This window comes from Callospermophilus lateralis, chromosome 3 (genome assembly GCF_048772815.1).
Source record: "Callospermophilus lateralis isolate mCalLat2 chromosome 3, mCalLat2.hap1, whole genome shotgun sequence".
NCBI lineage: Eukaryota > Metazoa > Chordata > Mammalia > Rodentia > Sciuridae > Callospermophilus > Callospermophilus lateralis.
The window spans coordinates 113,231,934-113,258,569 of record NC_135307.1 but is presented as its reverse complement, the minus strand read 5'-3'; the positions used below and the strand labels follow the sequence as shown (position 1 = coordinate 113,258,569).

The window sequence follows — 26,636 nt, the reverse complement described above, 5'->3', positions numbered from 1 at the left end:
GATGTGCGGGAAGGGAGTGAGAGAAGTAGGATTTGGGATCTGCTGGGACTAGAGACCCGTAATATTCTTTGAGGAAACTGCTCACTCTAAAGGCTCAGGGTGGAAGCCCTTGTCTGGGTGCTGTCCTCAGGGCAGCCCTGTGGTGGCCAGAGAACATGAGAGTCCAGGTCTGTCTCTCTCTCTGGTGGGCCAGTGATGCCGGAAAGCACCCCCTCGGCTCCCCTTCTCCAGGGCTGCCTACGTGGGCCCCAGTCCCAGTTCTGCTTACCTTACTGGCAATGGCACAATGGTGGGGAGCTTCCCATTGCACTCCCCAGAAGCTGACCTCCCGGTCACCCAGCCAGCATTCCAGTTAAAGAGGAAGCAAGCCAAACCAGAAGTGGAACTCCTGCCCAAGCCTCCCCAGAGCCCGCAGGAGCCAGGCAGGCATGGGCAGGGCGGGGAAGGAGCCAACCAGGGTTCCTCTCAGCATTACACCTGTCCACTGTGCTAGGTGGGCTTCGTGGAGGGGGTCCTAAGTTATAGTACGCATTGGAAAGTGCTGTACGAAGCTCAGATGAATCTCACAGCCTGCAGGAGAGACCCACACCTGCCCAGCTACACGAGGACAGGACACCCTGGGGCGAGGGCATCAGGCATAAGGCAGAGTACCTGGTAGCTAGGAGGGGCGGCGACTTGGTCTGACCCAGGTGGTGTGGGCAAAGGCTTCACAGAAGACCAGGGTCTTAAAGAATGGGCGGGATTTCATTAGCACAGAGAGGAGAGAGGCCCCCAGGTGCATGGTGTGCGGTTTTAGGAGCTACAGAGGGGTCTTGAACGGGGGAGTAGTGGATCCCTCTTGCTTAGGGGTCACGCCCAGCTAGAAGGGAGGAAGAGTGGAATCGCCACACACCCAATGAGCAGGGCTGGGGCTTGAGTCCGCTTGGCTCTCCAGAGAAAGGCAGATGGAAATGGGCAGCCAGAGAGAGTGGGCGCCTGGGCCAGGCAGAGCCAGCTGGTTGGCCCTCCTCCTCCCCAAGCCTCCTCTGCCCCAGCTGGCCCCCAGCCCCTGGGAGTCTGGAGACCTGTTTGTTTTCTGTGTAAAGAGGGGAGCCCTGCCCTTTGTGAGATCTCTGCTTGGGAAGGAGCGAAATGTCTACGTGTGCTGCTGCCTGGATTTCCAGCTATTGACACAGACTCTGACAATGAAAGCAAAGGCCAAGAGAGGCTGAGACAAGGTGGCTGATTAAAATGTTCTTCCAGGGGGTTGTTCAGCCCTGCCCTGGGAAGGCTGTCTGGAAAACCTGGGCTGGAGCCCTTTTCTCCGGAGCTGCAGGCCCAGTGAGTTACAGGTGGTGCTTTGAAGCTGTTCCAGAAGTTTGGGCAGCCACCAACAGTCCCTAGCTCCAGCTCCCAAATCCACTGCTGTAGTTTCACTCCTCCTTGAGAGGCAGGGCCACTTATGTGACAGAACTCAGTTTTCTGTTTCTAAAATGGGGGCAACAGTAGCACCCACATCATGGTCATGTGGTTTGTTATAGGTCTGATATCCCAGAGGACAGATTCAGAAATGATGAAGCAGCTTTGCCAGATAAATATAGGGCACCCAGTTAAATCTGTCCAGATAAACAAGGAGAGATTTTTTTTTTTTTAGTATGTCCTAGGCAATTTTTTCTTATTACTAAAAAAAAAAAAAAGTTTGAATGAAATTCAAATTTAACTGAATGTCCTGTATTTTTATTTGCTAAATCTGGCAACTGTGAAGTCGAGAACATTCATATGGGAGTTTTGTGAGAAATGCTTTCTGCGTTAACCCCTGTTGAGAAGCGGGATGGGGCACAGGGAAGTCACAGAAAGGCCTCAGTGGCCCTTTGGGGAGCTCTGGAATTGGGCTAGCATTTCAGAGTTACCCTAAACTGAGATATAGAGCCTCTGTACCCCACTTCCCACCTATCACTGGATGCTGGCTTTCCCCGGAAGGGCATGAACTTGAACAAGATGTCTGACCTTGGCCTGGGACAGTTCTTGGGGGAGGCCCAGTATTCCAGCTTCCAATACTCTCTGTAGCCAGGGCACTTTGGTCCTGAGAGGGTCTGGGCAGACCGTGCCGCTCTACAGTTTGATGAATCAGTTATGTAAACAGCTTAGCATGAGTCCAACAACTAGTAGTCACTGATTTCAGTGTCCCCCCAGTACGGGCCGGTCACTTAGCCTGGCCCTCAAAATCATCAGCCACCCAGGGCCAAGTCATCGGCTCTTCTGATCTCCTTCAGCTCCTTTTGGGGAGCTCTTTCTAAAATGGGGCATATTGATTTATCATCTGGGAGTCGGTCTGTGTTCACAGTGCCCTGGGTGTTGATAACCACTTGTGTTGATTCTGCCCTGGCTTCAGTTCTGCAGATCCCAACCAAGAGCATCACACGTGTCTTCTCCGAGGACTCAGCCTGAAGTTCAGATCCACAGATCCCATGGGGGAGTGCATTCTTCCTGTGTCTAGACTCACTCCTGCCTGGGTCTGTAGTTCTGAACCCACAATTCATTAGGCTGGAGAGGGTCTTCTATTAGCTAAGGGGGATTGATGCTTGCCAATTGTGGGGGCAGCCCGACTCTGACTCCCAAACGGAGAGAGGTGTGGCCTCCATAGTGAGGGAGGTTGCAGACAGGCGGACAGCAGTTGCTTCCACATTTGGCCCTTGCTGGCTCTGGATGAGCAAGTCCCCCCAGCCCCACACCCTCCCAATACTTACACATTTGTGTCCCATTTAAAACCCATCTACCTGTAACCCTCTTTCCCCAGGGCTCCAAGAACCCTCTGATCAGCCCTGACTTCCTGCTTTTGGGCCTCTGAGTATCCAGTTTCCCTTCTTTCCAGGTCTCTGGTTAACATGAGACGTATTTAAGATGTGGGAACAGAGAATCTGGCCCTAGTTAAGAAAAGCATCCGTGCTTGGGGTTAGATAGAGGCTGAGGAGTCCCTGTGCATTGAGACAGAGGGGTTGATGTGTCCTCATTCATTCAGAATCGCTAACAGTCAGGGAAGGTTTGCTGCCTGCCTACAGGATCCTGTGTACTTCTCACAACAGCTCTGGAGAAGGGCACTATCATCATTCCATTTCACAGATGAGAAAACTGAGGTTTGGCAAAACCAAGTGTCTTGTCCAAGGAAGGCCTCACAGCAAAAATATGTAGACATGTCAGGATTCCAAACAATGCCTGTCCATTAATAGCTTAAGCTCTGCCAGGTTCTTCTCCCTGTGCACACCATTGAGGGCCATGAGTCATCGATATCAGTATTCTTGTGAACCAGGTAAACGTCAAGGAAAAACAAAATGCCTCAAAAGTCTTATTCAGGCTGAGCTGGACATGGCAGGGATTAGATGGAAGAAGCTGGTGTGTATCTGTCCTGATTCAGGTACTGGAAAGAGGAACCAGTCCCTCTAGCTATTGGATACAGAAAACATTTAATAGAAGTGTGTTATCACTGTGACCAAAAAACCTGACAAGAACAATGTAGAGGAGAAGAGATTTATCTGGGCTCATGGTTTCAGCTTATAGTCGGCTGGCTGCCTTGCTCTGGGCCTGAGATGAGACAGATACAGGGAAGTGGCAAAGGAGAGCTGCTAGGCTCAAGGCAGCAGGGACTCAGAGAGAGGGGAAGGGGCTAGGGAGGAGATAAAAGCTTCCAGTGACCTGCTTCCTCCAACAGGTCCCACTTGCCGGTCGTCCATTCAGCCATCAGTGGGTTAACCCACAGCCCAGGTGAAGGACCTCGGATCCCATCACTTCCCCAAAGTGATTCTTTTGAGAATAGCTTCTCTGGGCTCATGAGACTTCAGGGGACATTCCAGATCCAGACCATAACAAGCAGGAAGGAGAGGGTTAGGGACTGGTCTCCTGCAACCACGCTAGCCACATGAACTCAACATCACTCACTTGCCCTCTGCTGCAGGGGCAGCCTTTTTTTTTTTTTTTTTTTTAATCATCTTCACCGTTTTTAGTGTTATCTATAGGCATGTTTTTGTGCAACAGATCCCTAGGTCTTTCCATCTTGTAAAATTGAAGTTCTGTGCCCACTGAACAATCCCTGTTCGTCCTCACCCCTCAGTGTGGAGCCACCAGGATCCATTTCTGTTGCTCTGACTGTGACTACTTTAGATACTTCATAAAAGTGCACATATTTGTCTTTTTCTGACTTATTTTCTTTAACATCATGTTCTCAAGGTTCACCCAAGTTGTACCATGTGGCAGGATTTTCTTCTTTGTGAAGGCTGACTAATATCCCATTGTATGTTTTATTCCATTTTCTTTATCCATTTGTCTGTGGCCTAAATTCAGGTTGCTTCTATCTCTTGGCTATTATAAATAATGTTGTAATGAACAACATTGATGAATGTTTAACCAATCTCTTCGAGATTCTGTTTTCGATTCTTTTGATATATAACAGATTGTGGAATCACTGTATCACATGACTGTTCTATTTTTCTATTTTGAGGAAACACCTTATTGTTTTCCACTGTGGCTGTGTCATTTTACGTTCCCACCCACATTGCCCAAGAGTCCCAACATCTCCATGTCCTCACCAATGCTGCACTGTTCTTGTTTTGTTTTATAGTGGCTATCCCAACCGTGCAAGATGATATCTCCTGGTGGTTTCTGACTTGTATTTCTCTAATAATTAGTATCATTCAGTATCTTTTCAAATACTCATTGGCCATTTGTATGTCTTCTTTGGAGAAATATCTTTCCAGGCCTTGGTTGATCTTTAAATTGAGTTGTTTTTGTTGTTGTGAGTTGTAGGAATTCTTGACGTACTCTGGATACTAATCCCTTATCAAACACATGATTTAATCATATTTTCTCTCATTCTGTAGGCTGCCTTTTCAGTCTGCTGACCATTTGGTTTGATGCTCAGAAGCTTTAAAGTTTGATTTAAACCCATTTGTTTGTTTTTGATTTTGCTGCCTGTGCTTTTGGTGTCATGTCCAAAATATCACTGCCAAATCCATCGTCACCAAGCTTTCCCAGTATGTTTTCTTCTAGTTTGTAGGGGATGGGGGACTGCCTCTTCTGATACAGTCAGGAGGACATGGGAATCAGGTGGTCCCCTCTAGACCCTCTGATTTCAAGAAGATTTGCTGTCACCAAAATTCAGAACTCAGAAGGTGGTCCCCTCCATACACATAGGCCTTTGCCTTGGCAGGTAGGAAGGCATGGCTAACACTGGAATGTGGGTGCAGAAGAACCCATCATCTCCACAAAGACACTGCCAACCAGAATGACTGCAGCCAGAGACGTGTCCACCTTACTGCTGCTTTCTCATCTTGCTTGAGAGCATCTGATCTTGCAACCATGTTTTTCATCCAGAATGCTGACAGGGAGGAAAGCGTGATACTTAGCTGTTAGTTTCCATAGTACAGGAAGTTGCCCCATAAGGGGGCTGGAATGCATGATGAGTGTCAGGAGGTCAACATCATAAGTTAGATGACATCTCAGAAAGTGCCAGCACCCTGTTTTCTAGAGAGCAGAGCACTGTTCCAACAGGACCTTCACTGGAAGGTTGGTGAGGCCAGATGGTAGTGTAGGGTAGGACAATGGGTGTGGGCACAGACTCTGTAGCTGGACCAGGTTGGCATGGAAGCCCAGGCCCACCACTCATGAGCTGTGTGATGTGGGCAAACCACTCCACCTCTCTGGGTCTCCCTTGCCTCCAATGGTGGGAGGGAGGGCTGCTCAGAACTTGCCATGACCATTTGTCCTGGGAGTCAAATCACTCAAATCTCTGGTCCTCTGTCTCTTCTTCTACAGATGAGGACACCTTTCCTGTCCCACAAGTGGTATCTTACCTAGAGTATATAGACATGGTGTCTAAGCCGGAAAGAGAGGACAAAAGGAAAAGGGTATTAGTTTTTATTTTCTGCGCCTTGCTTCATCCTATAGATGTTTTGTGGTGATTTCATTGTCAGATAGTTGGATCTCCAGGCTCCCCAAATAAGACATTTTTGCAATTCTATCCCAGTATTAAAATCTGGAGTCATTTATTTGCCCTATTTCCTCCTTTTTTACAGCTGAAGTTCACTTGCCCCTTTTCTTGCTACCATCTCTCCATGTTCCCCAATTTCCAGGGTCGACCTGAAGCCTAGACCTTCAGAGTCCCTGTCATTCCCTCTGTTTTGCACCCCATCCCTGTTCCCTCCCACCTTTCTTTGTTGCCTCAATCTCCCTCTGGCAGAACCTCAACCTCAGGAAAGACACCCTTAGAGGAAGCAAAGAATACCCCCTTACTGGGCCATCCCCACCCACCAAACTTCATACAACCTCGTTCTATTTGACCTCCCACCCTGACACCCTTTCAGAGCTGGGCCAACAGCAACTGCTGCGACTGCTTCCACAGAACACAGACGCTCACAGGGTTCAGGCCTATTGTTCCTGCTGTAGGAGCTTCCAGTGGATCCCAGATCTTGTCTGGATTCACCCAGCCCTCCACAGAGGGGTTTATTTGGAATAACCACAAACTGTTAGTTTGTCAGGCAACTGTAAAATAGAGAAACGCTATATGTTGGTAGGAACTTGCAGCTGGTTGGCTTGGATCACTTTCTAGTAGAGAGGACACTAAGAATAGAGAAAAGAGAATGAGCTTTGGAGGCAGAGGATTTGGGGTTCAACCATCAGCTCCTTCCCTTCCTGCACATGTGACACATTGTATTTCAGTTGACTCCTCTGCAAAATAGGGGCACAAAGAACTACCCCAGTTGTTAAAATTAGATAAGAGAGTATGTGTCAGTTCCTCAGCCTTAACATTATTGGCATTGGGTCCAGATAATTCTTTCTTGTGGGGGATGCTGTAGGCATTGTAGGATATTTAGAGTTATGCCTACTCTGAATGCTTGTGGCACCCCCAGCCTGAGTCATGACTATTAGAAATGTCTCCAGACATTGCCCAATGTCCCCAAGGGGGCAAGTCACCCCAACTGAGAAGCACTGGTATATATTAGCATACCTGATAAACAAACTCATCACTATTACAGAATATATATGACAAACTCATTTATAAATTCATTTAATGGAAAGATAGAAAGCTGTGAGCAGATTTGGAAATGAAAATCAAAACTATCAGGCAAATAATCTCTCCTCTCTCCTCCGACCCCGACTCAGAACCCCCATCAGAGACCAGATATGCTCAGCTACAGTCCTGCCCTAATCATCTAGGCCCACCCCCAGCACTCCCTCCACTGGCCTGGATAATACTTACTGTTTGGGCTCCACCCTTGTGAAGTTGGATGCATTAATACCAGCAAACTATTTCTTAATCTTCTAAGCCTCGGCTTTGAATCCTTAAAAAGGAAAGAAAGAAACAGCACAAATCTCTTAATTAGGACGCCCAATCACTTCGATAAATATTTACCCGGTTCCAGCGTGAGGCATGGAAACCCTGCGCCATTAGTCAATAGAGGTCAGCAAAGTGCACCTTGGGGACAGCAGCTTGCAATTCGCTTGGCTGATGGAGGAGGTGTGGGGAGGATGTTTCCAGTCTTTGCCTCTGCTAAAGACAGGTGAACAAACACATTCCCTGCCCACTCTGCACACCTGCCCCCCACACACACACACAAAGTCCCAGGTGGACATGAGTGCCTCATTGTAAATCGCCACCTGGCAGTCTGGCTGCGTTAGGTTTCTGGAGAGAAGGCAGTGGTGTCCTTTGCCTGTTGGGCTACCAAGTGAACCGGACTTCCCCAGTGTTCTCTGAAGTACCCTAGCAGGGCACCTTTGCTCTTATCTGGAACTCTCCTCTTTCCCCTTCTCTCTGATGTATCAGGGGTCACACCCCACAGGCTGCTTCCCTGACTACCACCCTCCCTTCTATTGAGTCCTACTTCCCTACCTGGACTCTCATTTAATACTGAGAGTCTACAAACAGCCTAGAATTGAAGCAGTCTAGGCTTATGTATGTCCCAAAGGCAAGGCCTTCCCTGGATTTTGGTACTTCCAAAGAAATCTTGCAGAGAGTAGGCTTTCGGGAAACTTTTGCCAGGTAAGCAATCAGGTGCCATTATTTTCATTTTACAGGTGTGGAAACTGAGACCCCCAAGAGTTTTGAGGTCTCCACTGTACAGGAAGTTTGCCCAAGATCTGGCAGATCTTCAGGTTTCCTGATTCTGAGCAAGTGCTGCCACACAGGAGATTCATTCTACTGGCGAGTAGATGCATTCTCTCCTGACTTTATTATCCTTCAGGGACATCCTTCATTGGAGCCTGAGATGAGAGAGGGGATGAGGACAAGGGTCACAGAGAAGCAAGTTCTTAGCTTCCTTTCTCAGGGAGCAAATAACACCTTGTCAGGAAATGAAACAAAGAAAGGGCCCAGGAAGGGAGACTACCCTGCGAGGCTGAGAGGCAAAGGAAGAATTTTGTTAGAAGCCTTTGCTCATTCTGCTTCTCTCTCTTTACCCACTGGGTTATGTTAATATTTGCCAAGGGCTTAGAATAGCATGAGATGTCTGTCCATCCTGCTGGTCTGAGCTCAAGCTTCACCCTCTCAGGAAAGTCCTTTGAGAACCCCTTCTTATACACTGTTCCCCCTCTGAACAAAATTAAACTCCCCCCCCCCTTTCTTTCTTTCTTTTTATTGGGGATTGAACCCAGGGCCCTGCACATGCTAGGCAAGTGCTCTACCATCTGAGCTACACTCTCAGCCCAAGATTCTACTTTTGTACACTTGTGTGGCTCATCTCAGAAATCCTGTGAACTTCACTGTGGTGACAGTCATGTCTCTCCCTGCCTCTGCCTATCTCTGCATCCCTCCGGGGTTAACTTTGAATTGCCCCCTCATTCTTTCCTTCCCTTCTCCCCACACCCCAGGGGTCCATGGGCAATAGGGATAACCAAGGTCATTTGAGGACCATGGTATAGAATGGAAAATCTGGAGAAGGAAGGAAGGCCCTAGGACGCCCAGAGGTCCTTCCTGAGAACTCCAAGGGAGCTTGGGAATCCCTACCAGGGCTTGGCTATATGGATATAGAAAACGGTGGGAGCATCTGCCTGACTTACCCTCCACTAAGACTGGAATTCTGAGCCTTCCTCGCCTCTACCGGCAGAAAACCTTCAAGAAGTTGAATCCCTGAGCTGGTTCTACATCATCATCATGGCCACCGTAGCTAACTGTTATTGATCACTTAATGTGCCAGCTCTGTACTAAGTACATCAAATGCATTATCTCCATCGATCCTCAACAATCCTCTGAGGTCGACAGGATTGTTATCTCCACTTTACAGATGAGGAAATGGAGGCTTAGCAAGATTAAATAGGTCCCCCAAGGTCACACAGAAGAGGAGTTGGGAGGCTCTGGGAAGTCCCTCCAACTTCATGAGGCTCCTTTCCCTGAAATGAGATGACTGCAGGATGCATTCTCTAGAAGCTGCCTTAGGGACTTCTGGGGGCCCTTCAGATTCTTACTGCCCATCCTGTAGCTCCGGTCACAGTCCTGGAAAGCCAACCCTGTAGAGGCAGCAAGGCATGCTTAGTTAAGGATGTGGACTCTGGAGCTGAATTGCTTGGTTCAAGTACCTCAGTCACTGAAGTAACCTTGGGCAAGTTATTGTACCACTGTATCAATTTCTCATCTGTAAAATGGGAGTGATATTAACGGCAACCACTTCATTCTTTGTGTGAGGATTAAATATGTTAATATTTGCCAAGGGCTTAGAATAGCATCTGGTACAGAGTAAGCACTACGTAAGTTTGTCAAATAAATACCAATTCCCCTTCCTCTTGCTCTCTGGTGAGGTGCTGGCTTGTGGAGAAAGGTCTGAGAGTTTTGGTGGATGGAGCGGTGGAGAATTACCCTGGTGAGGAAGATAAAGTCTAAGAATCAGAGTAACCTAAAAGAATCAACTTGAGGGGAGTGGTGAGGAAGATTTCTTTCCCCTTTGGGCAGTTCCAGGAAGAGCCCTCCAAAAAATCAAAGCCTGTGGAGGCTCTAGGAGAAGGGATGACAGAGAGAGGTTTATAACCCCACCCAAAGTCCTGTGATCAGTTCCTCAAATAGGAGGCCACAGCCTGGTGGCTGGCCAGAACCAGGTCCTCTAATTCCTGAGAAAAGGGTGGAAACATATATTAACACTTATCTGAAGTATTTGACACTTATTTTTAAAGGACCAGAGGAGCAGCTCTTGGGGCTGGAAGAAACTGCCCATCAATCATCCTGCACCCCAAATGAGGGTCTAGGGAACCTCCACTGTAGATCCAGGCCGGGCTTTCCTTCTCACTCGGTGACTTTTTTTTTTTTTTTTTAAATGTGCCAGGAATTCCTCTCCCACGTGGGGTGGACTCAGAGGTACTCAATTAAGCAGCCAATGAAAAGTCAGCTCTCCGGTAGCAAATGACCCTGACACTTCTTGTAACATAAACAGTTGAAACGTTTCCAATTAGAACTGGAGACAGAGACGTTTGAACTCTTTCTCTCCACTCCCCCCTTTCTTTAAAATAATTGTCAAGCACTTTGGACAGGGTGTTGTATACATGTTTTTTATTTTCTTTTCTCTTTCTCAAGCAAAAAAGAAGTATATTTTTCTCCTTGTTTTTCCTAATTTGTGGGACGGCATGAGAGTGGGGGGCAGAGCTGTGGCAAGCTTAAAGGGGTGTTGGCCTGGTTAATTAGCTCTCTGCCCCCTTCCTGCTCTGGGTTCAGGCTATGGGGCAGAGTAAGGAGCGACGCTAGTGCAGAGCAAGAGAGATCCATAGGCGGGAGAGCTGCCCCCACCCTCAGACCCTCAAAGGGCTGGGAATGAATGAAGGAAGAAGGACATAAGGAAGGAGGAATGAATTTCCTTCTGCAAATGCTCGCACAAGAGCCAGCTGCCCTGGATTCTAATTCTGACCCTCTGCCCAGACTAGAACAAATTACTAAGATTTCTCGCCTCTGTTTTCTACTCTGTAAAGTGGGCCACCAGCCAGGCCTCTTAGGAAGTGGGGTGAGGATGCACACGGTGGTGTTTGGAAAGCAGTGGCTTGCCTTGTAACTAGTAAGCGATCAAGAATTATTCTTCCTTACTGCCTGGTACGCTTTGGCAGTCCGGCTCTGCGGTAGAGACGGAGCTCTGCAAAACCTCGTCTATCAGGCCGGGTGACTGACTCCTCTAGTGTGCCATGACCGGCGCCGAGGTTTGTCTACCTTGCAGGAGCTCTCTAGCTCGTGGGGTTTCCCGGAGAGCCGCCAGAGAGACACACGGACCTGACACTGAGCTGCTGTGCTTTTCTGTACATAGTCCGCATAGACCCGACCTGGGGGGCCAGTGGCTCCCTTGGCCGCCAGCGGGCAGGCGCCGTCGGAGCCAGTCCGGAGGGAGACCCAGAGAAGGAGACCAGGCGAGGCGCCGCTTCCCGGGCATCTTGAAGGCATTGTGTTTAATAAATCTGGGCAAGACGTACACTCGCTCTCTGCCCCCTCTCTTCTCGGCTCCCAAATCGAGACCTGCTGTAGGACCCTCAGTTTACAGGGTCTTAAAACCCCCTCCACTTTGATTAGCAGCTTCAAAGAGCTCTCTTTAAAGTTGCCCTTCTCCCCGCCCCCACCTCTCCTCCTACTTTACAGGACACCCTTCCCCCATCACTCTTAGACAGAAAGAGGAGGACAACAGCAAAACACTAAATGCAAGTTTAAAGGGGCGGGAGTGGGGGTGGGGTGAGTCGTCAGGCTGCGTTCAGAACGTGGCCTTAGAAATTACCTATTTCAGTCGTGCGCAAGAGTTAGAACACCATGGAGTTTGGGATTTCTTTTTCTTTCTTTCTCTCCCTCTCTTATTAATATTTTTGGTTCTTCTTTTTCTTTCTTTTTTTTCGGGTTTGTGTGTGTGTTTTTACCTTTTATTATTTAAATTGATACGTTTCATTACTAGGGAGAAAAATAAAATATTCCTTTGATACACAAAATCAAATTGATATTTAGCCTCTGCTTACTTTTTTATGCATGGCTCCTTTATACCACATGGTAGTGACAGATTGTTTGAGCTGGAAGGAAAAGCCATTCAAAGCTAATTAAGCAGCCATTCCAAGCACTATTTGCAAGCGGGAGGCTCAGAAGCCTCGGCATTTGTCAGCGCTCCCCCACCCCGCGTGGTTTTGACTGACAGCTCTGGTCACGGATTGACAGCTTCTGGAAGCTCCACCAATCAGGAACCTGAAGCTCCTTTTGCTATCTGTGATTGGTTGTTAAGGCTTGCTCGGGGCGTGGTTGGCGTTCCCCACGTGGGGGCCAGAGGAAAAGATGGGCGGGGCGAGGAGGGAGCGGGTGCGCCCACCCGTGACGTAAGGGGGAGGGCAGAGACGGGGGAGGGGAAAAGGAAGCTCCAAAGAGGAGCCATTTTGTGTCTAATGAATGCTGTGGCCAGATGCTCGCATCTGTCGAGCCGGGTTTCTTCTAACCCCCCCCTTTTCGGTGCGCGCTGCACACGATTTATGTTTTTATTTAGGAGAATAAATAAATGAAGAGAGAATCGCGGTTCGGGGCAGGCGGCCGAAGCGGGCACGGGGAGACTCAATTCTGAGGCCGGCGCTCACGTGTAACTCCCTGCGCACCGGCCTCCGAGGGCCGGCTTGCTCTCAGCTCCTCATTAAGATGCAAAAGCGAACCTTCGGCTCTTAATGAGGGGAAAATATAGATACGGGGGCGCGCGGCCAGCTTGCGCGCGGCCGCCGCCGCCCCGGGGTGCGTTCTAGCTTGCGGAGAGGCCGGGGGACGTGCCTGGGCCGCCCACCCGGCAGTGCTGTCTCCGAGGGCCGCTAGCCTGAGGCTGGTCTACCCTGACGTAACCCCGAGCACAGGAGACGAGGCTATCTGTTTGCGGACAAACTGACCCAAGAGTCGAGCGGCCTTTGGGACTGCTCAGGGAGTCTGCGAGGAGCCGTGCAGGGGTGCTCCAGACGTGCGCGGGAGGCTGGGGAGCGGCTGCGCCCCCAGGGGCGTCGAGGCTGGCGCCCCAGACACCACAGGCTCTCACATAGGCTCCTCCACAAGCTGCTGCCAACGCTGGGATAATACGGCGACTAGGCCGAGTAAACCGGGTGGGAACTCGGAGCTCTCGGGTTGCGGCCGGGAGAGCCCTGACCCTATTCCCAGCTCCACTCTTTTTGATCTGGAGCGCAGCGGGGACCCCTCCCGGGAAGCCTGCGGCCAGGACGTAGCTGTCCCCACTGGGAAGGAACCCCGAGTGGGGTCAGCCGCGAACAGAGCCTGTTGTCCGCGGGCTGCTGGGCCCTTCCATCTGCGCTACCCGCCAAGCCAGAGTTCCTCAGACTTCTCTCAGGCAGCCGACGCTCATCAGAGGCGCTGTTTATTTGGCTTTCTGAAAAGAAGGGCGAACGAACAAAGAAGGGAAGCTGGGGGCTAATGGGCAGCGGTAGGAAGGGATAAAGATAGGGACAGCCTCAGTTCCGAGCAAAATTTTAAAGATCGAAGGCAACTTTGGGAGCCACCATTTTATCCGTCCTAAATCTTGTGAAGTGAAAACATTAAAGTGACAAAGTGATTCTGTTTGTTTTATAGTATCTAATTGGGCTGCTTTGCAGACCTAATGAGATTAGAGGAATCGTTCTCCACCACTGCAGAATAAACCGATACATTACTACTGGCCACAGGTTTTGAAGATCGTACAGCTTATCTTTTTTTTTTTTTCTTTTGTTGTTATTCTTGTCTTCTCTTTCCTCCTCCTGCTAAATAATTATTTGCTAGTAGATCGTGGGAAAAAAGAGGAGGAAAAAAACTAGCAGCCCAGGACTATAATATATATCTATTTATTATATGTCTTTTGGTTAATTCCTGATCTGAGGAGCGCTGTTTTTCACTCCCATGCGAAAGTCACCAGCGGGTAGGGCCTGATTGCTACTTTTCATGCATAGTTTTAGACACAAGAGGGCATTGTGACGTCGCGCCCGGCGGCGCCCAGTCGCAGGCCGAGCCCAGCAGCCCCACGTGGGGACTCCGCGCTCCCATTGGCCAGTGCCGGGCGAAGCTGCCACATTATTTTGTTACTTTTCAGTCCCTATTTGGAACTGCTCTCGCGGCAGTTCAGACCTCGTGCGCGTCCCCCTCGCCTGTCTGTGTGTGGTATCCGCAGGTCCGAGGCACTTTTTTTGGTGTGTGTATGTGTGTGTGTTGAGTGTTTGTGTTCGGGGGTTTCTCGGGGCTCGGAGAGAGCCGGGCCGAGGGGAAGGAAGGAAGCCGCAGAGCTCCCTGTCTCAGGCTGCGTCTCTCCTCCAGCGCTCTCCTGCCTGCGCGCTGTGAGGCGGCAGCGGCGGTGGCGCCGAGCGCTCCTCGCTGGGTTCGCACAGCTCAAGTTGGGAGCAGCGAGGACCCCTTTGCTGAGGTTTCCCGTGCCCGCTGGAATAAGATGCCAGGGCGGTTGATTTGCACCTATTGAACCCGGAGTTCCTCCCCGGCCCTGGGAAGGGTTGGCGGCGGCGGCGGCGGCAGTAGCAGACGGAACAGCAGGCTCTCCTCTCCGAGGGGGGGCGTCGAAGCGCCCGCGCCGGGCTCCAGCCCTCACCCTCCCGCGCTCCTGCGGCCCCGAGCAGCCACCTTCAGTGCCTGCCTTCTTCCTCTTCTCGTCGCGAGTCCCCGACCCGGCTGCCTCTAGGATCAGACCCGCTCGCCCCGGATGCTTGGGGGTTGCCCCGCGCACCCCGCTCCAGGTTCTACGCGCTGAGTAATCCAAAGGGGACCCGCGCTCGCCCCGGGAGGAGCCCCCGGCCCTGGGACCCAGCTCTGGACCCGCCGGGGAGCCGACGATGTCCACGCAGCCCCAGGCGTTGACACTGTCCACGCAGCCAGGGGAAGGCGGCCGGCTGCAGTCCGCCGAGCCCTAGGAGCACAAAGCCCGCTCCCGCCGCCCGGCCTCGGCTCCCGCCGACGACTTTGCCGCCTGCTCCGCAGCTCTTTGTCTCCACTTGGGGCGGGCGCCCGACTCTGGGATTTCGCTGTGATAGCGGGCTGGGGGGGCCGGGGGCGAGTTCTCGGTTCCCCGGCCGCCCCCCGCTCGGGCTCGGCTCCCCCCTCCCCCGCACCTCTCCGGCCCGGGCTCTCGGCGCTTCCACGCTCTCGGAATCACGACCCCTCCCTGCCATGTATCCGCAAGGCAGACATCCGGTGAGTAATTGCAACTCGGTTTATTTAAGCATCTATCATGGCAGGGTAAACGAGGCAGTTTATCTGGCACCTCCATTTTGCATGTTGCTACCTATGATGTGTGTGTGTGTGTGTGTGTTCTCACACAAAGGGGCTGAGGTGGGGGTACGCTGTTGAGAGAAGGGTAATTCCGCCGGAGTGGAGTGGGGGCCGTGGACCTTCGAGGGGGAGCTGTTAACGCTGCCCCCGCCCCCTCTCCTAAGTCTCCCAACTCGCCCGGCGTGTCTCCCCGCCCCCGCCTACTTGGGAATGGGGGCCTTTAGTAGAAAGGATGGGAGCCCGCGACCGATAGGGAGCGATCGGGGCACCCCCCGCCCCTGCCCCGTCGGGGAGCTGAGAAACTTGCTGGGAAGGTTCTGGGCGGTGAGGGTGGCCTCTCCCGTCGGCGGGGAGGGGCCGGGACGCCACGGAGGGCCAGGCGGCTTGGAGCCCCTCTGAAGCCCGCGTCCCTCCCCTGTCTTGTCCTTGCGGGCTCCAGGCTCCCCATCAGCCCGGGCAGCCGGGATTTAAATTCACGGTGGCTGAGTCTTGTGACAGGATCAAAGACGAATTCCAGTTCCTGCAAGCTCAATATCACAGGTAAGGCTGGTGGGGGCGGCCCCGGGGCTGGCGGGGAGGGGGCGGCTCCTGCCACCCCCGGCGGGGACCGAAGGGCGGCCGACCCCGGGGCGACAGGGCCTCCGCCTTTTGTTTCCCCTTTCCCAGCGCGCCGCCTTAACCCTTCGCTGCCCGCGGCTGCCCGGCTCTGGGTGCCGCCCCCGCATGAGGGTCGGGGTCACCTGCCGGTTTGCTCGGCTTTCTGGGGTCGCAAGCCTGCGTCAGGGGCCGCACCCCAGCGGCCAGGATAAGTCCGCTCGCCCGGTCGTGGGAAGTTTCGAGTAGTTTCGGTCCCGGTTCCCGGTGGCAGGGACCCAGCCCCTGCTCCGCCCCAAGGCTGGTGGGGTAATGGGGTACCCCCTGGGTATCAGGGAAGTGGAGAAGTGGCTCTCGGAGGCCCTTGGGTTGGGTCCGGGAGGAGGTCATGCAGGTGCCAGGCCTGAGCGGTTCCTCCTGCCCTCGCAGCCTCAAAGTGGAGTACGACAAGCTGGCGAACGAGAAGACGGAGATGCAGCGCCATTATGTGATGGTGAGAGGCGGCCCGGGGAGGGGAGCAGAGGGCAGGGCGCAGACCCTGTCGGGTCGCAGCTGGGATCTGCGGAGGCAGGAACCTAGTCCCCACCGCGGCCCAGCCGCAGGGTAGGCGGGAGAGTCGTGTGATCTGAATGTGCCCTCCACCCCTTCACCAGCTTCCCTTAGCCAGGCCACTTGGAGGAGGGTAGTGAAAGGAGAGGTGGAGAGAGAAACCCAGATTCCAGACTGGAGACCTCTGCACTACCTTTGTGTGCCTTTGATTTGTGTTTTAAAGGTTTCTCAGAGGGCCGGTGGCCCTGTCTTGGCTAGTGAGGTAGGATTGGATCATTCTGCGTCAGGATTGGGTAAAAATCCCTCTTGGAGACCTCCTGGGGATGTTTGGAAACTTTTCTACTTTGCAGCCTTGGGATCCAGCCAGAGTGGGACAGAAGCACCCTCCCTCCTCAGGGTTTTCTGAGAAGTGGAAGAGCCTTTTAAATCTCTCTGCCTTCACTTCCCTCCTCAGTAAAGAGTCTTGTCTGCTGTGGGACCATAGATAGACATCTCCCCCTTTACCCAGTGTCTGTTCCAGCAAGTTTACATCTTCTGTTTGTCAGAGGGTATGGGAGGCACTAAAGCGTGCTCCCTGTGCCTCTTTCCACATAAGAGGCCTTCTACACAGTGCTAAATAACTCTCAGAGGACAAGGGGGGCCCAGTTCCATTCCCTGTTGAGCCCGCACCTTGTATAAACAGGATATATGGCACATGTGGTGCTTGTGGGAGGGAGGGCCTGGCTTTTCTTACTACTGTGTATGTAATGTTCTGTTGAGATGAGAAGAACACTCGCCCACTCGCCTGATGCCAGTGCTTAAACCTCAACATGGGCTGGCTTTGGTGTTTGTTTTAAACTTCCATAACTCATGGATCATAAAGTATGGTTTTGCCAAAACCTTCTCAGGAAAAAAAAAATGATGTTGAAACATGAACAGATTTCTGTGTTGTCTTTTAATGGCAGTTCTTTTTACTTTTAGTACTATGAGATGTCCTATGGCTTGAACATTGAAATGCACAAACAGGTAAGTGTTTTTCTCTTTAAGAAATGAATTTGGTTTTTAAAAACATATATGTGGACTTCTGTGACTCCCCTTGTTTGAAAATGAGCTGGTTCTTCTGTTCCTCTCACTTCTCCCAGAGTAAGTGGATCTAGTCCTTGAAATGCAGGTGTTGAGTCTTGGCAGATTTCTTGGACATGTTGAGCTTTTAGCATTGGAGCTTGTGAAATTAGTCCTGGTCTTGGATCTTGGTGGAGGATAAAGGACCAAAGGGAAAGTCATACCTACAGGATTTGCTTTACAGGCTCCTGAGAACCTAGAGCTGGCTGACTGCTTTTATCTGTTTTAATGTAAAACCCTCCAGAGGAAATGCAATAGGTTTTTTTTTTCTTTTTCTGTGTTTTTTTTTTTTCTTGCAAAAAATGTGATGTTCTGCCTTGATAAGATTAAACTTCAAGAGCCTTAAAAGCCAGACTGAGCTGTCGAAATTTAAGGGAATGAAGCCACTAACGGCTTAAAAACATAAAACCAAAATGAAATAGAGCTCTAATGCCTCACATTTAGAAGGCGACTTTTTCATCTGGATCTTAATTTGAAGGCAGCTGTGTTCCCATTTTACAGAGAAGGAAGCTGAAGCTGAGGATGAAGTAACTGCCCCGGGGCAGCCTGGCCAGGCCTTTTGAGATGGTTGGGGGTTGAGCTCAGCTTTGAAATCCTCAAGTCAAACCAGTTTAGCTAGTGTGGTGTCATTTGATGGATATGTAAACTACCCCCTATTGTCACTCTTCTAATAACAGTATACCTCAAACCTGGCAAATACAAACACCCTTTATCTTGGTGCATATCAGTAACTAGTCCCAGTGCTAGGCTGGCCGTGGGAGAGGCCTGTTTGTGTATTTGTGTTCCGAGGAGAGGGGAGGCTGCCTATAATTTGGCTTGGCGGACCGATTAGCCGTTGACTTGGCACGAATAAATGGCGCAGGCCCGGTTGTTCTTTTTAACAATTGGTGTTCTTGAAATCTCAGAAGGCTGTTGACTCATTCTAGCCTTTGGTGACCGTGACTTGAATGGATTTTCTGCTTTAAATTAACAGTCGTTTACAAGGTTTAAATTTTGCTCTTTAAAGCAGGCAGGACCTAGAGCAGGTGAGAAGGGTACAGAGCAGGTGAGAAGGGTACGTGACCCCCTCCCTGCTCCAGTGGCTTCCTGTAGAGTCTTTTGAATCTGTAGTTTCTTTCCCTGTCCTGGAGGGAGCCCCAGTGTTGGGTGAAGGGCCAGGGGCCCGAGTTTACAGAGCAGTGTGGGCAGCCAGTTTGTGGCTTTCTGAGGGGTTAGTTCTCTAGGAAGGCACATGAAGGCTACCCCATTTTCACTTCTTGGTCCACAGAAATAATAAACAGATCCTGCTTTATGTGTAAATAAGGTTTCCCTTGGGAGACTAGAGATTCTGCCCCATTGAATGTGGAACTGACTAGGTCTGACTGGTCCAGAAAAAAATGCATGTGGTGAAACTGGGGTCTCCCAGGTGTGTCAAGGACCTTGGTGTGTTATGCAGGGTGTCACTTCCTCCCTTTCTCCACCTTTCAACACACACACACACACACACACACATTCTCTCTCTCTCTCTCTGCTTAGTATCTTGGGTATGTTTAAAGAGGTTTAAAGAGGGTAATTGCAACCAGGTTTAAATTTATAGCAGCAGTTATTCTAAGAGCTTCGTAATTAAGGTGTAATATGTCGTTGCATGTTGAGGTCTGCATGGGTGGTGTCCCCATATCTATGAGTGGATGCTTCTTTGGCACAAAGGAACCACCTTGGCTGGCAGAGTAAAGCTATTCTCCAAGTCCTGGGGACGCTGTGAACCCAGAAGAGTTAAACATCTTAACGCATTTGGTAGTGGGGTTTGTATAAAGAGCAGCTGTGTGCATCTGGGATTTCTGGCCATTCCCCAAACAGGGTTCTTAGGGGGAGAATGCCTGAGGTTTGGCTACATTGTCTCCTTTAATCCTCTCAGCTGCCAGTGGTGGCTAAAGGGATTCTTTGCCCTTTTTATAGGTGGGGAAACCAAGGCATCAGGGAGGCCAGAGGGCAGAGCTAGGACTCACATCAGAGACTCTGGATTCTCAGCCGGGTGCTTTATCCCACTGGCCTCTCACCTTTGCCTTCTAGCCCATTCCCAGCATGAATGCATGTGCCCTGAATGTGCTGTCTCTGCCGGCTGTGGCAGTCTCTGAGTTGGGTGAAATCACCCTGTGGCGGTATAGAAACAAAGAGGCAAGGAGGTGAGGAAACTCTGGGCTTAGAAATGCAACCCTGACCTAATGGCGCTGGCCACTCCCTAAGTTTGCGAGGGCTCTGCAGAAGAAAACCCTGCCACTAATTGTAGTGTGGGTCTTGGGTGCATTTGGTGGATGGTGGTTAGGCCTGAGCAAACAAGTTTATCAGCTGACCTGTTTAGCGGTTGACTGGTGTTTTATCTGCACACACAATCAAGTGACTGGAGTGCTTGAATTATTCATGCAGTGTCCTGCCCTCTAGACTTGACTGTTCGTGTGATTACATCTGCCTGGAACAAACAGGCTGGATTCTTCATCTTTAAGCTCCAGGGTGGGGGTGGGGACTGTCTGTACTTTTTTATATAATAAATGGTCTATGGAGCTCACACCTTGGGGAAGTGTGGTGCTTGACAGTCTGCTTACACACACACACACACACACACACACACACACACATATGCATACACTCACACACACTCACTACACCATGTATTTTTTTTTTTTAAGCTCTTCTTTGCTGGCTCTATGGGAAATGCCAATTAGCTGGGAACCTCGAGTTCTGCCAGATGGGCCCAAGTATTGACAGAGGGCAGCTGATGAGGTGCGTCCAGCCCATTTTTATTTTACTGAGAGGTTAAACTCACTGTGGCTGGCTCCTTCCCTGGCTGTTTCTCTTTCTCCCTCTCCAAGCTGTCAAATCCCAGAGAAGTAATAAATGGTTTCTCCTCCTACTCTTCTGCTTCCCTCCCTAATTATGGTAAAGCAAAGATTACAGAATCACAGGCCTGGCCTGGGGCTTCAAGAGGTCACCCACCTCCTCCCAACTCCTGCTTCCAGGCAGAATGTCAAGGGTGATTCAGCAAGACTAGGGAGGCAGGATGACTGACCAGCTCATCAGTTTCCATCTTGTTCCTGCAGAGGCTTTCCAATGTCAGCCCCAGATGACAAAGCCAGCTCACAAGCAGGGGCTCCATAGCAATTGTCATGCATTGACTTTGAGGCACTGAGGCTGTGGGAAGCTAGGTCAGTCTGGCCTTTTACCCTCTGTTGGTGAGCATGAATGTTTTGAAAGTGAACTTCAGTTATTTTTTTATTTGGGGACAGTGTCATTGCCAATACTGTGTGGTCACCTTTTCTGTAAGCCAAATAACCCTGCCTTTTAAGTTTTCTTTTGGAGTCCTGGAACTGAAAGAGCCCTTTAGATTTTCATCCAAACCTTTCAAGTTCCACTAAGGAAACTGAGGCCCAAGAGAAGAACTGGTGTATCCAGACTCCTACAGCCCCGTGTTCATGGTAAGGCTGCCACTGTAGGCTTCCTTTCTAACCTCAGGTCTCTTTTTGTAAGACTCAAGAAAAGTGGAGTGCTCTTTTACTAGCTCCTAGCACTAGGTGTCTTCAATTAACTATTGCTTCTCTGCATCATCATTCAAAGAGGCTAAGGCCACAAACCCAGCTCCACCAAAGTTCAGATTACCTCATTTCTGGTTGTATAACTGTGTTAGCTGAGCCCTCTTTGTCTGCAGCCTTATTCCAAGTTGCCAGCTATTTGCACAACTCCTGATTTGATGTGTACAGTAACAACACAGAGTGCATAACGAGCAATCCCAGAGGGAAGGTTCAGAGGTGCTAAAAACCTATGAACTTTTTAGCTGACAGGAGTGGCCATAAAACAGTGGCCATAAATGCAAGGCCAATGTGATCCATAGAAAATCTCTCTCTGCCTGTCACCCCCTTCCTCTCTGAACCTTCTTACTTAAGTAATATGGTGCTTGGGCTGGAAGATTTCCAGGCAAACCGGCTTGAAGTTCTGTGACCGTAGTCAAGGTGCAGTCACTGGGTACAAAGTACAAGAGTGCAAAGAACCTGCCAAGGAGTTGGGTCTACCTTGGTAGTCTACTTTGAGACCACCCTCAGGAATGAAAAGGTGTGTACTTATACTAGGGTCGTGCCTATTTGTGTGGCATTTGGGTTGAGCTGCAAATTTTTTATTTTATTTTTTTTGCTGGAATGCTGGCAACCAGGAGCCCCTCCACACCCTGGATTCCATCTGGCCTTTCCTGCCACTTCTCTCTTCCCTGGAATAGATTCCCCTCTCATCACACAGGTTATGTCATCTTACTAACTGGGTTGCTGCCTGGCTTAGCAGGGTCTGCTGAGCCCAGAGTATCCTTCACTCTGTCCAGGGAGCTACAGGGAGCTACCGGTCTGCTGAGTCCCCACCCTCAGTACTGCCGGCCACCCCACGCTTCCTTTCTCTGGCTGACAATAGAGCAGTACAGAATGGGAGTTTCTGTGCTTCTCTGGGTCTTTTTCTACTTCTGTATTTGACAATGGAAATGAGCCTGGGAGATGGACAAGTGGTTCCTTATCCTTACTGTACCCGTCAAAGAAACTGAGCCTGGGTGGGAACCAGGCTTCTGATTCTACTTGTTCCATGACCAAAAGCCTTGGATGGCCCTGAGCTTTCCCCTCCACTCTTTGGACTCCTCCCTCCCTGGGTGCCTGAAGGAAGGTTCTCAAAGGAAGGGTCTGGTTTACAGAGGCCCATTCATTTCCATTTTGTTTTGTTGAAGGAGTGAGTCAGTCAAGGAATAAATTCGCTTTTCCTTTCTGCATAGGAGAATGCTTTTCTCTCATTGTTTGTACAGAATCCAGGGACCCAGGGACCAAAAGGTGATAAAGGCCTACTCCCAGCTGGCCTGTCCCTGTGCTCTGGCACACATGTGTCTTTCTCACATCTTGTTATCTCATTGTCAGAGCTGTGGAAGAAGCCCCTCTGCTGAGGTCACTGTGGCACTTAATATGTAATAGTTGCTCAGTGAACACATTGGATAGTCTGAGGGTGGGGTTGTATTCTTTGAGCCCCGTGAGTCGGAAGGGGGTGTTTTCATTGTGGGCTGGCTGCTGCCTATGCAGGCTTCTTTCTGTGGCTCTGCATCCAGTTTCTTCATCAGTGAAATGAGGGGGTTGGATTCATTCCCAAAACAGTTATTAGGGGCCTGGGATGTGCCAGGTGTGGGCTGGGGTTGGTGACACTGACGAATAAGACACGGGTTCCCTCCGCTGGGGAGTCAGGCATCTAAATAAGTAATTGCAGTGCAGTGAGGTAAGTGCCAATATGGCCCATGGTGACAAGCTCCGCTAGCTCTCACTGTTCCTGGGAAAGGGGACTTGGATCAGAGGGGACTGCGCTGAAGTGCTGCTACTTGAGAGCCTTAAAGGGAGGGCAGGGGTTTATGGGGCAGCAGCCAGCAGCCTGGGCTCCCCCAGGGTGGCAACAGGGCTCCCCCAGGGTGGCAACGGCTCCTGGGAAGGCTTTGAGATAGTCAGGAAGCAGCAAGCCTCTGGAATGGTGGGGGGCGGGGACTGTACTTGGGAAGTGAGGCGAGGTGATGACATTTTGCAGCAAAGTGATCTCCAAGGCCTCTCTGCCCTCACATTCGCCACTTACGACTCAGTGACTCCCTCTGTCCCCATATGGCTCTCCAGAGCTGGCCTGAGTCCATCTGCCGCGGGGTGGGGGTGGGGAAGACACCCTGGGCCATCATAGCCTCCCCTGCCTGTGCCTCCACCATAATGTGCTGGTTTGAACTTTATTCCCCAAGGTGGCCTTGCCTCCTTTCTCATATTGGTAATTCCGTAATGACTGGTTATGACCCGCCCCCTCCCCCATATTTAATTCTCATCAGCCTAGCTCTCCACTTTGCTATTAATGATAGCAGCCAGCAAAATAGCTTTCAACATGCCATTGACAGTCTGGTTTAAGAGCGCACTTGAAGTAGTGCTAGACAGCTGAAAGCACCCATAATTGTGTACCAGAGTGAGAACCGCGTGCTCAAGGGCCTTGTTTTTATATGCTTAAAGGGACAATATCTTGTTTTCAACAAATGCTCTCTGAGACACATCCAAGATGCTTGCTTGCTTTCTCCTTTTCCTCTCCTTTCCTGCCTTTTTCTTTTCTTTCTCTTGCCTTTCAGAGTAAATGTTCCCCTCAAATTGGGGCTAAGAGAAACTTAGGGAAGGGCGAATGTCCTGCTTCCACAGAAGTAAGAGTGTTTGGTGAGATTGTTGCTCTAGGGTCTGACTCAGACCGCAAACCTCCCGTCGGCCTCTCCCCACTGAGGGACTCTAGGACCTTGGATTTCTCCAGGAGGAAATGGGGGGGCGGGTTGTCTCAATTCTCATGGCACTGGTTTCAGATTTTTTTGTTTGATTAAGAAAGTTGCACATTCAGCCGGAGGGTGTGGAATTGGGGCTGCCGAGCTATCACTGAGTATCCAGGCAGATACCTGGGGACAGTCAGCCTGTGTAAGAGTTGTGCTCGGATGCTAAGCCCCTTCCTAATCAGGTTCCAGGGTGCTATTTAGTGTGCAAAGCTCCTGGGCCCAAGAGTCCTGCTTGGAAAGCCTGAGTGTGGGTAGCACAGGTGGGTGTGTTCTTAAGTGGGGGTTCACACCAGGCTTGGGGGTTGCCAGAGTTCTCATCTAGTCAACCCCAAAGCATTTACCCCTTTATTGTTGGCAGCCCTTGTTGACTTGCCTTCTGTGAAGAGTAAGGAGATAGTCAAGGGCTCAGCTGTGGGAAGGCCCCAGGTGGGGCCTGAGAGGCCAGGGAGACGTGTCCAGGTCTGGGGTTGGGCCTGTGACTGGTGCCCTATTCCCTCCCAACGCCAGCTGCTCCTGCAGAAGGGGCAACATGGGTGGACTTGGCTTGAATGTCTGTGGAAGACCCTTCCTTCTGTTCACCGACTATGTGAGTGACAGGCAGGGTCCAGCGTTCTGGAGCAGCTGCTGCCGCCGCTAAATAATCCCAGGAAAGGCCTTTATTGAGGACAAAGTGGTTGAGAAATTGATCTTCCAAATATTGAAGATTGTGGCAATATAGCACCTTCACTTTTCTGTAGCAAAACAGATTAGACATTTGCATCAAAAATAATGAGCAGTTGTGTTGAAGACAACCAGCCATCAGTACAAAAGCATCCCAGCCCCTTAGAAGGCCTGGGGTGTGGAGATGACCTGTATGCACTCTGGTCACTGGCAGGTCACTGGCAGGCACAGGTGTGGAAACAGGGCTGTGCATTTCCTGAGGGACAGACCCTTTGTATTGACTGGCCCCTGAGCCCTTCATGACCCTTAACCCATAGAGTGAGTGTGTGCATTTTGTGGGTATTCCAGGAGGGGGGCAGGGTCCCAGTTTAGGGTTCTCTCCTTGAGCCTGTGGAGCATTATGCATTTTCTGGGAAGGACACAGGCTTCCTAAGGTTTTTGAGAGGCCTGCAGGCTGCAAAAATTGTGCTTGTGGAAAGGGTCCTTAAAGTGTCATGCCCCTTTATTTTTAAGTGTCTTTAATGAATCCACAGGTTTTTTGTGGTTTTTAACTTCTCATCTCCATGAACAGTGTAAATGCAAAAGGGGAAGACAAGGGGGAGGGGGAGAGATGATACAGCAGAGATGGGGGCACAAGAAATGAGGAAGAGACAGGTGAAACATGCCCCATTTGGATTATGAGAAGGAACTGAGCTGTGAATCTGTAAACTAGGCTTGTCCCGCCGTGGCTGTTTGTTTGGGCATGGAGTTCCAAGTGTTGTGGCCTTATCTCATTTGCCTTTTAAATCCTTGATAGCTATTGTTCATAGCTCTTCAACTGTTTTCTCATTTTTCAATTCTGAGTGAAAACTACACTAACCCAGTGGGAGAAAATCCCTCTCAGTTTGCTCTGGAAGGCGACATCGGCCCCTCGAATGCAGACTCAGATGCAGCGAGCGTTCTTCTTGCTGGTCGTGGAGCACGGGAATACCCAGGGCATCTCCGGACCCCCCTCCTAGCCCACTCTGAAGGCTTTGGGTTTGGAGTCTACCCCACCCTGCCAGCTGTGTGACTGAGAGGTTGGAGGGGGCCTTACACCCGCTCCCCTGGTGCCTCCCTAGGGACAGCCCTTAATGATCTTGCCTGACCTTGGGTCTGAGGCTGAGCGGGTCCATTATACTAGCAGGGGCACTCCTGCGGGAGCAGAGGTGCTTGGGAGCAGCAGTGATTCCTGCTGGTCAAGTGGGGAGGAAGGCAGTTCCGTGTGGACAATGGGGAGGAGAGAGTCGTAACGTGGGTGGGAGTCAGGTGCAGAACTGTCCACCGTTCTGCCCTCTCCCTGGGCAGATCTAGGACCACAGGGGCTCCAGAGGTATGGCAGATGATATCAAGTGGTCTGGGATGGCTCAGTGACCTGGGTCTATAGAGTAAAGATGAGAGCGTGAAATGGAGAAGGCAGGCCCCGCAGGACAGCCCGGTCAGCGGGTGTTTGGGTTCATCCCTAGACCCTCACTGCGGCTTCTGCAGAAGCTGGTCCTTCTCCAGGGAGAAGGCCTAGGGAAAGGCGGGAACAACTGGGGTGTCAGTACCGCCCCAGATGGGCTCTCATGCTTCACCTTGGAGAATGGTGGCGCTCCATGAAGCCAACTTGAAGTGGAGAAGCTGCACTGTTTAGAGTCCCAGAGAAATGCCCTGCCACTTCCAGGGTCCTCCATGTCACCTGTACTTGGTATGGCCCCAGCAGCCCAGCCTGCAGGGAGCTCACAGTGGAGGGTGTAGACTCCTTTCTCAGCCTTTTTGGGTTTCCTCTGTTCTTTCACCTGTTTCTTGCCCTGCTTCTCAGGAGACCCCTCATGGCGGTTCCTCACTTTACTTAACCGGACTCTGTAACCTCCTGTGACGGCGAATGCCCGCTGGGCATTTCCCAGGCCTGCTAGGTGGTGGTAGTGGGTCCCTGATGAGGCAGTTTTTACTGGCATGTGTGCTGGTGGATCCAGTTTCGCCCTCAGGAGTCAGCTGGTGCTTGCAGGATGATCCTGAGATGGTAGGTGCAGAGCACCAGCAACTGGGAGGTGGTTGGTCTGGAGTCAGACTATCCTAGGTCCAGACTTACTGCTGTGTGACTTTGGGCAACTACTTGACCTCTCTGAGCTTCAATTTGTGATGGGGACAATAATAATACCTACCTGCTAGAGCAGAGCTGTCCAGTAGAACTCTGTGCAGTGGTAGAAATGTCAT

The 26,636-nt window shown here is 50.8% G+C and overlaps 1 protein-coding gene across 15 annotated transcripts in view; it reads left to right on the top strand.

The window, feature by feature from the left end:
- The first annotated feature begins 14,019 nt into the window (after positions 1-14,019).
- The window catches only part of Tle3 (TLE family member 3, transcriptional corepressor), a 48,055-nt gene continuing 35,438 nt past the window's right edge, over positions 14,020-26,636 (top strand). For 14 of the 15 annotated variants that reach the window (XM_076851026.2, XM_076851024.2, XM_076851020.2 and 11 more), the window contains exons 1-4: positions 14,027-15,115; positions 15,633-15,733; positions 16,217-16,280; positions 17,297-17,341. In XM_076851026.2, the coding sequence (XP_076707141.1) occupies positions 15,092-15,115; positions 15,633-15,733; positions 16,217-16,280; positions 17,297-17,341 (234 nt within the window). In that variant the 5' untranslated portion in view covers positions 14,027-15,091. Of the gene's footprint in view, positions 15,116-15,632; positions 15,734-16,216; positions 16,281-17,296; positions 17,342-26,636 lie in introns of all 15 variants that reach the window. The other variant, XM_076851012.2, reaches the window with a different exon arrangement.